This window comes from Nymphalis io, chromosome 1 (genome assembly GCF_905147045.1).
Source record: "Nymphalis io chromosome 1, ilAglIoxx1.1, whole genome shotgun sequence".
Classification (NCBI taxonomy): Eukaryota; Metazoa; Arthropoda; class Insecta; order Lepidoptera; family Nymphalidae; genus Nymphalis; species Nymphalis io.
The window spans coordinates 8,608,080-8,621,537 of NC_065888.1; the positions used below are offsets into that span (position 1 = coordinate 8,608,080).

The 13,458-nt window shown below is 30.0% G+C and overlaps 3 protein-coding genes across 3 annotated transcripts; all 3 read left to right on the forward strand.

The window, feature by feature from the left end:
* The first annotated feature begins 1,007 nt into the window (after positions 1-1,007).
* On the forward strand, positions 1,008-2,385 carry LOC126781633 (uncharacterized). Its single transcript, XM_050506570.1, has 2 exons — positions 1,008-1,318; positions 2,175-2,385. Exons 1-2 carry the CDS (start codon positions 1,008-1,010, stop codon positions 2,383-2,385), a joined length of 522 nt encoding a protein of 173 aa, XP_050362527.1.
* Positions 2,386-3,323: 938 nt separating this feature from the next.
* On the forward strand, positions 3,324-9,380 carry LOC126769512 (GPI ethanolamine phosphate transferase 1). Its single transcript, XM_050488405.1, has 12 exons — positions 3,324-3,685; positions 3,768-4,220; positions 4,302-4,432; positions 4,835-5,040; positions 5,465-5,966; positions 6,721-6,896; positions 6,971-7,155; positions 7,815-8,041; positions 8,184-8,377; positions 8,529-8,636; positions 8,769-8,960; positions 9,076-9,380. The coding sequence occupies exons 1-12, from the start codon at positions 3,489-3,491 to the stop codon at positions 9,319-9,321; spliced, it is 2,817 nt and encodes a 938-aa protein (XP_050344362.1). The 5' UTR covers positions 3,324-3,488; the 3' UTR covers positions 9,322-9,380.
* A 980-nt stretch (positions 9,381-10,360) lies between these two features.
* On the forward strand, positions 10,361-11,580 carry LOC126772441 (methyltransferase-like 26). The gene is made up of 2 exons (XM_050492847.1): positions 10,361-10,710; positions 10,788-11,580. The coding sequence occupies exons 1-2, from the start codon at positions 10,592-10,594 to the stop codon at positions 11,425-11,427; spliced, it is 759 nt and encodes a 252-aa protein (XP_050348804.1). The 5' UTR covers positions 10,361-10,591; the 3' UTR covers positions 11,428-11,580.
* The last annotated feature ends 1,878 nt before the right edge of the window (positions 11,581-13,458 follow it).

Genomic DNA, 13,458 nt, shown 5'->3' on the forward strand with positions numbered 1-13,458 from the left:
AAAAAAATTGCATAGGATATAATATAATTCGTATATGAAAACTAGCCAAGTCAGACCTTAGGCTTCAATATATTATCCTAAGTTATAAGAAGAAATGATATTTTAAGTTGTTATAAAAAAATTATGTTGTTATAAAAACATTTTAGGACTGACCATTGAACTTGGCACCCATTTAGATTTCACTTTTTTGTCTTTGAAGGCAACAATCAAGAGAAATATCATAAAATTGAACTTGGCTCTCATTTCACATTTTCGTTTTTGACGGGATATCATTACTTTTTATACAGAAATTATCTAAAACTACTACTACTTACTAAGTAAGTGTTCCTAATAGAATCAATTAATTGAAAAATTATAATAAAATGATAAAAATTTACCAGTTTCTGATTTATTCCTTTGTATTCACCCAACTACCTATCTGGATACCAAATATGAACTTTCTAGGTCATTCGGAACTGGGTTAGAGTTTTGATTTATTGGTCAGTTAGTGATAAAACTGTCGAATTTTGAACGTTCATATCGAAATAACCGTTTGAGATTAGTTTATGAAATTTGGAGCACATGTGTATCTCGCAAGACTTAGTATATGTGCCAAATTGTCATATTTATGTGAAATAGTTTTTGGGTTATGAGGGGGTCTTAAGTGGCTTCAAATGGTTCGTGTAATATTACAACATGTACCACGGTGCTGCTGCCAGTTCTGTTAGCTTAAACTTGGCTTGACACGCTACCGCGTGTCTAGATAGGATTTCAAATTTGACTGGTATATTGTAACTTTCGCGATCTAATTTGCAGTATAAAATTATTAATTTCTTGTCTCCAGTAGTATAGTACTATATATATATATATATTTATATATTTTTAAACAATTTAAGATTATAGATTAATTAAAAAATTATATATATTTTGCGCTCAAATAGCGTAGATATTCGACAGAAAAAGAAAAAAATATATGACATGTGAAAGGTACATTAATTGTGAATTATTGCTTAAGAAATTTTTTCGAAATGGAGGAAGAAGCTAATTCTTATTTTCATGATAAATATTGCGATTGCAAATGTGTTTGCGGCGATACAATATCAGAACCAATAAGCGAGCATGTAGAATTAACAGGCCGCAAGGAGTTTATTTTCTCAATTGTTACAAGAACTGAAAATTATCTACGAGAAAGACGTATTCCTGAATTAATTCGATTCTTATTCACAAAGGTTATTGCTCATTCACCAGATCAACCTGTGGCTTTTCTTGAACAATTATTGGATGATTGTATGCTTTTTCGCGCGGGGCATGGTGTACCACCTGTTTTATACGAAAATAGGTAATGCATATTAAACGTTATTGTTTACAATTAATTATGATGCTATAACATGGCCACAGTATCGAATGAACATTCCTTTTGCCTTGAATCTTGAACACATATACCGTAACAGCCTGTGAATGTCCCACTGCTGGGCTAAAGGCCTCCTCTCCTCTTTTTGAGGAGAAGGTTTTGGAGCTTATTCCACCACGCTGCTCCAATGCGGGTTGGTAGAATTCACATGTGGCAGAATTTCAGTGAAATTAGACACATGCAGGTTTCCTCACGATGTTTTTCCTTCACCGTAAAGCACGAGATGAATTATAATCACAAATTAAGCACATGAAAATTCAGTGGTGCTTGCCCGGGTTTGAACCCACTATCATCGGTTAAGATTCACGCGTTCTTACCACAGGGCCATCTCGGCTTTTTTTTTTTGAACACATATAGTTTATCAAAATTCAATTGGGTTCGAAAGAGTATTCTCCCACAACAAATATAAGGAAACAGCACCTGCTGTTTTATTTTTATTAAAATACCTTATCTTTGTGTGTGTGTGTGTGTGGAAAACAGATTATTAAAGGAAACAATACGCTCTTTGTTATGCCATTCTTTTTTTTTAACTCGTCCACTTTAACCGGAAAAATTAATAACGAGTAATATTTGCGTACAAATCAATCTTGAATCTCAATATTATGGCCGTAGCGTAATAATATAATTACACATAACTTAATTATAAAATGGAAAGTAATTTTTTCAGACAATAAATAAATATATAACTTATTTACTATTATAATGTCGTAAGAAAATGTGATTAATAATATTTTAATATTTAACAATTATACGATTTTGTCACCCAACTAATATTCTTTTCTAGACATTTGGAAGCTATAATCAAAAGTTTCGATCCTGCTTTACGAGGTTCGCTTAGTACTGGACAAGTTCGACGACTTTACACTACACTTGGGTTAAGTTATTCAGAAATTCCCGATGAGAGGGTACCATGTGACGAAGTTTTGAAAAAATTGAAAGAGGCTCAAGAGATAGAACTAGCGCAATTACTAGGAGCTGGAGTAATAAATGAATAGAATATTTTTTTGAATTTCAAACATAATGTAATAAAAATGTTTTAAATTATAATAACCTGGTTATAATCGTTTTAGAGTTGGCTTTACACGTTCTCTCACCTGTCTGACGGCTTTTATTTTTACACATAAAAAGACCTCTGGATTAGTACCTATCTAAATTATAGATATACAGTCTAAAATTAGTTGACTCTGTTCTTTTCGACGATATTAAGCTTTTACTAGTTAGTAAGCCAAATTTTGATTCGTTTATTTCTGATTTTTATGTATCAATTTTCATTTATGCCTCTAATTAAAAAAAAAATCATGGCTACGCCCTCTAAAGAGAAAAAATGACAATGGTGTTTATTCGCTTTAATCTGCTACATGCGGATCCACCTGTTCGATTCATTGGTCCATCTTGCCGACACTTTTTTATATGTATCAAAATGTTCACTACATTTGTATAATCATAACTATGCATGTAATTTTATGCAATGATCTCTATTTGTTATCGGTAATTTTTCAGTGGATTGTTAATGTAAAATACTTAGCATTATAAATCGTATATCTGATGCTGATTCCCTTATATAAAATCAAAAGCAACTATAAATATTGTTCTGTTCTTCATAGTATTTTATTAGTATTTATTAACGTTTTTGTTTTATTTGGTAATTGATATATCCGTTTATGGTGTTTATTTTATAAATTATCCATTAATAACTTCAGAAAATTAGAAGTTAAATAAAATTGTATTTTAATTTTTAGTTTTATGAGTATTATTTTATAAGCCATTAATTAAGTACTTACTTTTAGTTAATTTGTATGTTTATTGTAATCGTTCACTTTTTTAATCGTACTGTGAAGTTGATTGGCAACTTTAAAAAAAAAAACAGAATATGTCAATTGTCAATGTTTTACATCAACAATATTTATTATATTGTTATCAGTAGTACATGTACAGTTATTTTAATCAAAAAATATAAAATCACTACCACTTTATAAGTAATTTTAAAACATAATTGAATGTAATTAATTAAATCTTTAAAACAAAAACCATACAAAATAATATAATAAAAGTGATAAATAGCATTATAGTTTTTTTTTATAATTTTTTCGATGAAGCTATGTTTATAACAGCAATTTTTATTCATTTAGTCTTCTTGTTTTCTATTTTTGACATATATTTTAAATCGCCGATAGTCAAAAATGTAGTCGTATACGAACCGACTCATGTAGCTCCAGCTGATCGTCTAGTTCTGTTTGTCGTGGATGGACTAAGAGCTGAATCATTTGTCAATTACACAACTATGCCATATCTTAGGTACACCCCAGAAGTTGACAAAAATTTATTTTTTTATGTTTGGTTTTTTTTAACAATAATATATTTTTATAATAATTCACAGAGAAGTAGCAAATACACATGGAAGGTGGGGAATATCAAGCACACGTGTTCCTACAGAATCTCGTCCTGGTCATGTGGCAATAATTGCTGGATTCTATGAAGATCCCTCTGCAATAGCCAAGGGTTGGAAAGAAAATCCTGTTGATTTTGATTCTGTTTTCAACCAAACATCATTTACTTGGGCATGGGGAACATATGACATATTAGAAATATTCACAAAAGGGTCCACAAATCACATTATCATAGATAAATTTGATCCCTATGACCAGTCTTTTAGTTCTAATAAAAATACCACTCTTCTAGATGATTTAGTTTTCACAAAAGTAAAACTATTTTTTGACAAAGCAAAATATGATAATATTCTTAATGAAAAACTGAGAAGTAAGAAAATTGTGTTTTTCCTGCACTTATTAGGTACTGATACAGCTGGACATACACACAAACCAAAAACACAGTAAGTGAACAATTAAATTTGAAATTAAAAACTAAAAGCATAATCTTGAATGTTGTAAAGATAGCATAAAGTCTTTCACAGAAACTTTCTGACAACTATAAAGTTTGTAGATGAGCATATTAAGGAAGTGGAAAAAATAATTAAAGACTTCTACAACAATGACGGCAGAACAACATTTTTGATGACATCGGATCATGGCATGACTGATTGGGGTATGCAATATTAAATTCTATGTCAGAAGATGAATACTTCTTATTCTTAATATAGTTTAAGGACTAATTAAACCCTTTCAAGTTGTCATCATTGAGTCCAATTAAAATATGCCTAGTTATCAATAATTTTTTTTATGCTGGCTGGAAATAGAAATATGCAAGCTTATCGAAAATATCTTAAATAATTTAAATAATTGAAAAGTAATCACATGGTGTATACCATGTGGAGGTATGATTATTTGATTTATATTTTTACGAAAATATAGTGAACAAACCTTTAGCATTTTTAAATATATATATAAATCATTTTATCATTATAATTTCAAACTCTGTATTACTATATTAGTAAAATTACATATGTTAACATATTTTAGTAACAAGGTTTACTTTACATCTTTTCAGGTTCTCACGGCACTGGTGATGAACATGAAACTCAAACTCCTTATGTTTTATGGGGATCTGGCGTGGAACAAACTATAGGCAAAGATATTAAATTAGACCTGGAGACTAATTCAATGTCATTTGGACATAGATTTGACATAAATCAAGCCGATTTAACACCATTGATGTCTACTATACTTTCTATTCCTGTACCAGCTAATTCTATTGTAAGTATAGTACCATGCAGAATAAAAATTGATGATGTATTCATAAAAATATATGTTATTGTCCTTCTTCCTGTGTACTTAATATTTTTTTCTTGTATTTAATTTTGGAAAACAGATTAATATTCAAGTACTATTTCCAATGTATTAGTTATAATTGTAAATAAACATAACAAATTTAGCATACATCAACAGAGTTTTCACTAATTTAATGAAATTTATTTATAAAAAAACAATAAATAAATTTACTTCATTGATATTTGTTGAAAAAATTATTAAAAAAGACAAGGAGTTGGAATGTATCTTGTTATTTTTATGATCGGTTAAAGAGATTCCTGAAGTGTATATGCTCTAATAAGAAATATGTACTGTTATTGCATTGTATTTTTAAGTATTTGTCATTTCACTAATAAATTCCAAATTGCAGGGTCATTTACCTATTAAACTCCTTAATATGACTTTGCTAAATAAAGCCAAAGCCATTTACAGCAACTGCAGGCAAATGATCTCTCAATATGATAAAAAGAGATTAGATGTTGAAGCTAATGCAATTAAGCTATTATATAAGCCATTTAAATTATTTGATGGCAACAAAGTTAAAGAAGTTATAGATCTTATGGAAAAACTGTTAAACGATAGACAATACGAAAAAGTTATAGGACTAAGTGAAGAAATTATGCAACTGAGTTTAAATGGTCTAAATTACTATCATAATTATTATCAAGGTCCGCTGCTGATCACAGTGACTCTTTCATTTATGGGCTGGATACTGTTTTTGCTAAGAGTAATAATAAAGCAAAAAATGCTTATACAAGCAGACTTTTCTAACTATAACAATTTATACAGATTAAGGATCAGTAAATTAATGGATACTATGATAACATATTTTTCTACTGTTATGTTTGTGGTGCTATTTTTAATAGTATATGGTAAGTTTCTTTTACATTATCATAACTTATTATATGAAGTTTTTAATATTTAGACTGTATCTGGTATTACAACTCAATCAACGGGTGGTAGGGCTTTGAGCAGGCCCTCCTTGGTAACATCCACCCTTCAGATTTGCTGGTATCTGGGCAATGTGAATATGTAGATGTTCCTTTAGCTCATATGCCGTTATTATTTAACCAAAAAAAAGGAGTAAAAATACAGATCTCCCACCGAATAGTTTAAGTGGATTTCTAATGAAGACTGGGTATTCTTTGGGTAGTCTGGATATCCTCGAAAGTTTTATGACAATTAGTGTTTATTATTCATCTCATGCTATGATGACGGAAAACTTTGTGATGAAAATATACTTGTCACATGAAATTCTGCCAATTTGTATTTTATATATATTAACTAAGGTGGAATAATTATTTTCTTAAGTTAATTAAGAAAATAATTATTCACCCTGACCAGCTATAAGATATTTTTGTGTTGCTACTGTCTTAGTATAAAAAAAATGGAAAATATAATATTGTAGTACTTTAACATGTACAATGTTAAAGTACTAAAATATTACTGTTGTAACTTTATTAATTTTTCATTATTATTTAAATATTAAAACTTGATGGAATTTCTAATGTTTATTTTAATTAGTAATTGTTACTTTAATAGCTACTACAATCTTTGTAGTTTAATATATATGAAAAGCACAATCTCAGTCTTATTTAAAAAGAGTTGTATATATATTTTTTTTAGTACAAAGTTTGCCAATTCAGTATTATATTTATTTCTTACTGCCAATTTTTCTTTGGAAATTGGCCCTTACACCATTTAGTTTATGGCTGGAAACTTTAAGTATATTAGAAAATAATAAAAAGCTGTATATGTTGGGTGTTGAAGTATTGTGCTACGTTTTTGGATCACTATTGTTGGTAAGGTTTTTAAAATATTTTGTTAGTATTATTTATATGTATGATTTTTATTTCAATAATATGTATCTTTTAAGGGGCTAGCATTGACTCATAGATGGGCATTAAGCATTCCACTCTTGGGCATGGGCTTATGGCCATTCTTTTCATCATCAGTACATTTGAACAATTTATTAAGTACAGCATGGACAATTGGATGTATGCTACTCAGTATTTTTTCATTCATGCCAGTAGTGGGCAAAGATGTTTGGATTGAGTTAGTGTAAGTATTTTACGTTTAACATCAAAATGATATATTTTATCAGTTGACTAGTATTACATGTGCACTTACATACTTTTTGTAATGAGCAACTGTTATCAAATAACTAATCTCAAATATTGTAGTTTTAATTGAAATAAAAACTGCATAACATTTTATAACATCGAAGCATAATTTTGAAGAAAATGGCCCTTGAAAAGGACAAATAAATCTTAAATGAAATAAGAGGGTTAAATCGGGCAAATACCGATTTTTATATATAATACCACAATTTTCATATGCTCAATTTTACTTTCATGCTATCAAATATTGTAGATAAAGCACGACGAGCGAAATGTAATTCATAAAAAAATATGTATACGATTCATGCATGTTCCTACAGCTGGATCTAGTTGTATTTGTTTTCTAATGAATATATTTGGTTCTAAATTACAACTTGTGTTGTGTTATCTCTAATAAAAGAAGATTATACTTGCACATAAAATAAACTTAAATGTTAAGTTAATTTGAATTTCTATAATAATGCCGCCCTTCATTATATTATGGGTAAGCTCGAAACGCTTCTAAAACTACAAAAAATGGGAAAATAGATATATATATATATATAAATGCACCTTAAAGAACTTAAATATAATTAAAACAGTGTTTGTTTTATATTTCAGTATACTAGCTGCACTAATTTGGTTAGTGTTACATATTTTATATATTAGGAATTATTTATTCAGTGTTCCTTTTGAAAGTGAATTGCTTAGGAGAGAGATTATCATAACTATTGTACAACAGATCCTTCTCTTAATATCTCTGCTAGTTATCTATTTACAATCAAAAAAGTTTGAAAGACATGTGCCACTGTCTCAGAGCCTTCATTTGACATGCTGGTTTATAGCAGGTATATATATTATGTATCTTCAATTTTAATTTTGTATTTGAAACCTTTAAACTAAAAGTGAGTAAATAAGTTTAAAAATTATTTTATAATGCACATGTAAGTAATATTTATATATTTTTTATCTTAATACTTTTCGTTTCAGTGATATTACCCACAGTACCAATGTTTTATTCCAAAAAAATTATGAATAGACTCATGGGAATCAATGCTTCTATACTTAATTTTTATCTGCTATTATCAGTAGCTCATGAAGGTTTGTTTATGGTAACATTAATAATAAACGTGAATTGTTGGATGTTTATCGAATATGAACTACTTAATGAACGAAAAATTAAGGTACGTAAGTATCAACTTTATAAAAAAATAAAATGGCTCCCTACATGAGATTTTCACTTTTCTTAATAGTATATATATCAATCAGGGTTAATTTAATTAATAATAAGTATATAATTTATTGTTATAAAAATACAATTATTTAATTTTCCAGATTGTTGATTGTGACTTTGAAGTTGATCGTATTACAGGTAGCGAAAAAGGTTTAGCTCCTATTGGAAGAAGTATAAATAGTCATGACTTCAGAAGAGCTTTCTTTTTTGTATCCTTTGTTAGACATTTTTTAAATATATTTTAATTAAAAACATGCAAATAACAATCATGTAAAGCAGAAAATACACTTATTTATACGTTATTGCTAACTTCGAAATCTTCCTTACATGTGTATATACAGACCCTTTATATTATTTTAGCGTATTTTGGCACTGGAAATATAGCGTCGCTCAATTCATTCGAAGTGAGATGGGTTCTGTGCTTTACCACTTCATTTCAGCCTTTTGTGATTACAACATTAATTTTACTAAAGACCTTATCTCCATTCTTATGTGTAGCCTGCACTTTTAGAGCAATTCAACATCTAACAAAGGTATATTTTTAGTGTAGATTTATTGACTCTTATGTTTTTTTTCCTTATAACTGATTGGTTATTGGGCAATAATTATAAAAAAATATATATATTAAAATGTTTATTTTTATTTCAGGCTCCAGTTGGTTATTTAAATATGATTGTCCTAATATTTTCAAACATAATGGGACTGTACATGCTCTTTCATGTTAAAAACACTGGAAGTTGGCTTGAGATAGGCACATCTATATCTCAGTTTGTCATAGTACAAGTTATAACCTTATTTATTGTTTTGATAAATCAAATTGCAAAAGTATTGACCGAAACAGAAGTATTTAATTTAATAAAGAAAGTTTTTAAAACAAGAAAGAAGATTGTGTAATACAATTTTATATTTAAGTACTTCATTTTAAATTAAATTAAATAAATATGAGATATCGATATTGTTTTTTTCTACTTTAGTTGGTAAGTTCTGCAGTCATTTAGCCCGGATATGGCGCTCCTTGTTAAATGATAAGTGGCCTGCACTATTAAAATTCTAACTTAATGCCTTCCAAAGAACAAACCAGAGTAAGATGGAGGAAAGTCTCTGAGCTATATATATAATAGTAGTATTGAGCCAATAGGTACAGCCACTTTTTAGAAGGTTGCTAGATGCTTCTTGATTGGAGTTATTATTTACGTCGCCCCGATAAAGTACTTTCATCGTCTGTGAAGAAGCATTATATTCGTATATTATAATATATTTCTATTTCAAAATTTAACTATTTATTTGTACAATTTCAGGATCTGCATATCCATTGAATGAGGTTTTAGTTTATTATCTTTATCTCAAGGCTGTGGTGACCGCCCATAGACATGGGCGTTGATTGAAATATAAACTATTAAGTACATTATATTTCAATCAACGCCAATGTCTATGGGCGGTCACCACAGCCTCGAGATAAAGAACTATTAAGAACATAGCCAATGCGCCACCAACTTTGAGAACTAAGATCTTATATCCCTTGTGCTTGTAGTTACACTGGCTCACTCACTTTTCAAACCGGAACATAAAAATACTTGATATTACTATTTGGCGGCAGAATAAAATATAGTACAGATATTGAAAAGAGACAATCGACTTCTTTGGCGTCGTAGTGCGTTATCTCTGTCGCACGAAATAGTCCGGTATTAGGATCTATTAAAAACAATTATGAATTTCTGTGTAATTGAATAAATAGACCAATTTTTTCCAGTGCTGTCTCTAGATTATGGAAAAATAAAATAAAAACATCTTTCAATAAATATAACTTGGTACTCAGATTATAAAACGTTGCCATGTTTTTACGGAATATTTTGTTGTATTATTCGTGCAATTAATTATTATATACAATATTATATAAGTACCCAGAAAACCCGGCGGCCGGCACATTTGACATTGACGGAAGTGTCACTAGACTATTAAAATTGAATAATTTTACCCTGTATTCCTACATCAATTTTAAAGTATTTTTGACTTGACTGAGTGATATAACCACACTATATATAATAGTAAAGATAACTTGCCTTAAGTGGAAAAATTACCATGAAATAAATCAAGGATATATTTAGTAATCTGCTCTACTGGTGCTAAACTATCATTTGCATTTTACAAGGATACGCTTTTATATATGCTTAAGAAAAGCTTTAAAATAAAATTGTTCATAAAAATACAAAATATAATCAAGAGACCTATGTCGAAAACTAATGATATCGCCTGTAACGTCAACGTTAATAATGGAAGTGGAGGGTGAGTTTATTGCACTGTAAATAATATTACTTGTTTCCGATATCTATCTAAACCTATTAATATTTTTATTTGTACAGATACAACGGAGAAAAGCTAATTAGTCCTGCTGCTTCAAGGAATAAAGATCCTATACTTCAAGTTTTAAAAAGATTTATTATATGTGACATAGATCAAATCGAAGATGAAAGCCCTTTGTTTGTGGAGATAGCTTCAGGAACTGGTCAGCATGTTGCACATTTTGCACCTCATTTTCCAGGGGTAAAGTTTCAACCATCAGATGTAGATAAGAATGTTTTTGGAAGTTTATCATTCTATGCTACAAACTGCCCCACGAAAAATATTCTTCAACCAATATTGATTGATATTCAAAACAAATTATCACATTATGGCTTTGAAGAAAACTCAATTGATTACATGTATAATGCTAATATGATTCATATCAGTTCCTATGAATGTACTATTGGGTTATTTGAAAATGCTGGGCATTACTTAAAGCCAGAAGCTCTAATGATCACTTATGGACCTTACAGCAAGGATGGTATTATAACACCTCAAAGTAATGTTTCTTTTGATGCATCTCTACGAGAAAGAAATCCTTTATGGGGTATAAGAGACATAAATGATTTAATTAAATTAGGCGATGAAAATAACTTATCTTTAATAGATACTGTAGAAATGCCTGCAAACAACATGACTTTAATATGGAAGAAAGACTAAGCAATATTATTAAAAACTAATTTAGTATACTTTTTTACTTACAACCACCACAATATATTGTGTTCTTTACAATTTTGAAACATGTTGACTGGAATAAAATAATGCTGAGGATATGTTGTAATCCGCTTCGTACAATTAAACATTAGTTACAATTGTTAGATCTATTAATAGTAAATGTGGTTATACCCTGTACAAGTTAGCTTGATCTTTTTGACAGATGTAAATTCTTCTGATCGACATAACTTTGCCGTCAATGCAACATATTATTTTCTTAATTTAATGATATTAAAAATTGTAAAAATATTAAAAATTGTAAAAATATTAAAAATTGTAAAAATATTAAAAATATATATATAACACAAAAGTCCCTAAGGATTCAGCGTTATCCGAAAATTTTAAGACTTTTTATTGCTTCAAAGTAAAATTTAAATAGGAACACTGAAAATAATAGACGCTTGTACATATGTTACATCGGTCGGACGGATGGGACACGTATTTTTTTTTTTTTTTTTATATCGCCGGGAGGGCAAATGACTCTACTCCACCTGATGGTAAGTGGTAGTAGAGTCCAAACGCGACGACGGCCAGTACAGACGGGAAAAACGTTCTGCACTAGCCGCCTTCGCCTTGCCGGCCCGCAAGATGCCTCTTCACGCCTCGTTTGAAGGAACCCGGGTTGTAAGAGGAGGGAAATACGTGAGCTGGTAAGGAATTCCATTTTTTGGAAGTGCGACAAAGAAAGGAGTTGCCAAATTTCTTTGTTCGCGATGGAATTGATGTCACAGTTAGGCGGTGACATCGAGAACTAGCTCGCGTGGACTTAAGAAGGAAGGGGGAAGCAGGAATTAGAGAGAATAATTCCTCAGAGCACTCGCCGTGATACAGTCGATAGAAAGCGCTCAGTGCTGCTATCTCACGACGCAATTGTAAAGGTTCAAGGGTGTTTGTGACCTTTACGTCGCCAATAATGCGTACGGCACGTCGCTGCAACCGGTCCAAGGCCTCAAGTAGGTACTTAGCGGAGCCATCCCAAAGGTGCGAGCAATATTCCACGCAAGACCGTACCTGTGTTTTGTACAGCAGGCACAGTTGTATGTACAGCAGGCACAGTTGTAATTGTATAACAGGCAGTAACTGTTACAAATATTGATTACAAAAAATCATTATTAAAGATCATTGTTAAGTTATTGTCACGAACAGGGGCCCTTTTGGTTGGGGTCTCTTTAGCTGGTATAACTCTTTTTAGAAAAATTAGGTAAACAAAAATTGAATTCCAATATGAATTACGAAAAGTGAAAAAAAATTCGACCCGTGTTTCTTTGGGAAAGTTGTTTACTTTCATGGTCTGAACCACCTATTTAAATAAGCGGGAGGGCCAAAAATAACCCTGTAATATTAAATAGGTAATTATTATGAATATTGACCCACCGTCGCTTATCTACCCAATGTTTTCCCAATGTCTAGTGCAATAAAGAATTTCACATAATAAACCCACATCATCTCGTCACAGTTACAAGTATTTTGAAACGTTATTTTTTGGACTACTATTTATAGATATTTTTTGTTTCTCATCACTAGCCCGTCTGTCAAAAAGATCAAGCTATCTTGTAAAGGGTATAAATAAGTAAATTACGAATCTTAAACTTTAAAAGTTTATTCCTTATTTTTTTTATAATATAGAAAAATGAAATTGGTAATGGAATTCAAAATGAAATTTATTAAACAAACTAATAAATCTAGTTTTATTGCATATTTATAACATTCTGCTTATGATAAATCAATTGAACTACTGCTGATTCAATACCCAAACAAATTACCAAGGCAAAATAAAATAAATTGTACTTGCAAGTAATTGTTACAAAACAGATAGAGGCTAAATAATATGTTGTTTATTGCTTAAAATAATTTACTTTATTCTATTATAATTTATTGTAAACATAGCCTGAGATAAAAATGGAATGGGAGGTTTGTCAAGCAAACTGGAGTTTACACAAAAACTTAGTAGGAAAAGCTCTATCAGAAAGTGTTATC

Bases quoted from the DNA above. Each gene is read 5' to 3' on its own strand.
- LOC126781633 (XM_050506570.1), top strand. From the start codon at position 1,008: ATGGAGGAAGAAGCTAATTCTTATTTTCATGATAAATATTGCGATTGC. The intron at 1,319-2,174 runs GTAATGCATATT...ATTCTTTTCTAG, and splicing joins CCTGTTTTATACGAAAATAG to ACATTTGGAAGCTATAATCA.
- LOC126772441 (XM_050492847.1), top strand. From the start codon at position 10,592: ATGCTTAAGAAAAGCTTTAAAATAAAATTGTTCATAAAAATACAAAAT. The intron at 10,711-10,787 runs GTGAGTTTATTG...TTATTTGTACAG, and splicing joins GTTAATAATGGAAGTGGAGG to ATACAACGGAGAAAAGCTAA.
- LOC126769512 (XM_050488405.1), top strand. From the start codon at position 3,489: ATGTTTATAACAGCAATTTTTATTCATTTAGTCTTCTTGTTTTCTATT. The intron at 4,433-4,834 runs GTATGCAATATT...ACATCTTTTCAG, and splicing joins TCATGGCATGACTGATTGGG to GTTCTCACGGCACTGGTGAT. The intron at 8,961-9,075 runs GTATATTTTTAG...TTTTTATTTCAG, and splicing joins CAATTCAACATCTAACAAAG to GCTCCAGTTGGTTATTTAAA.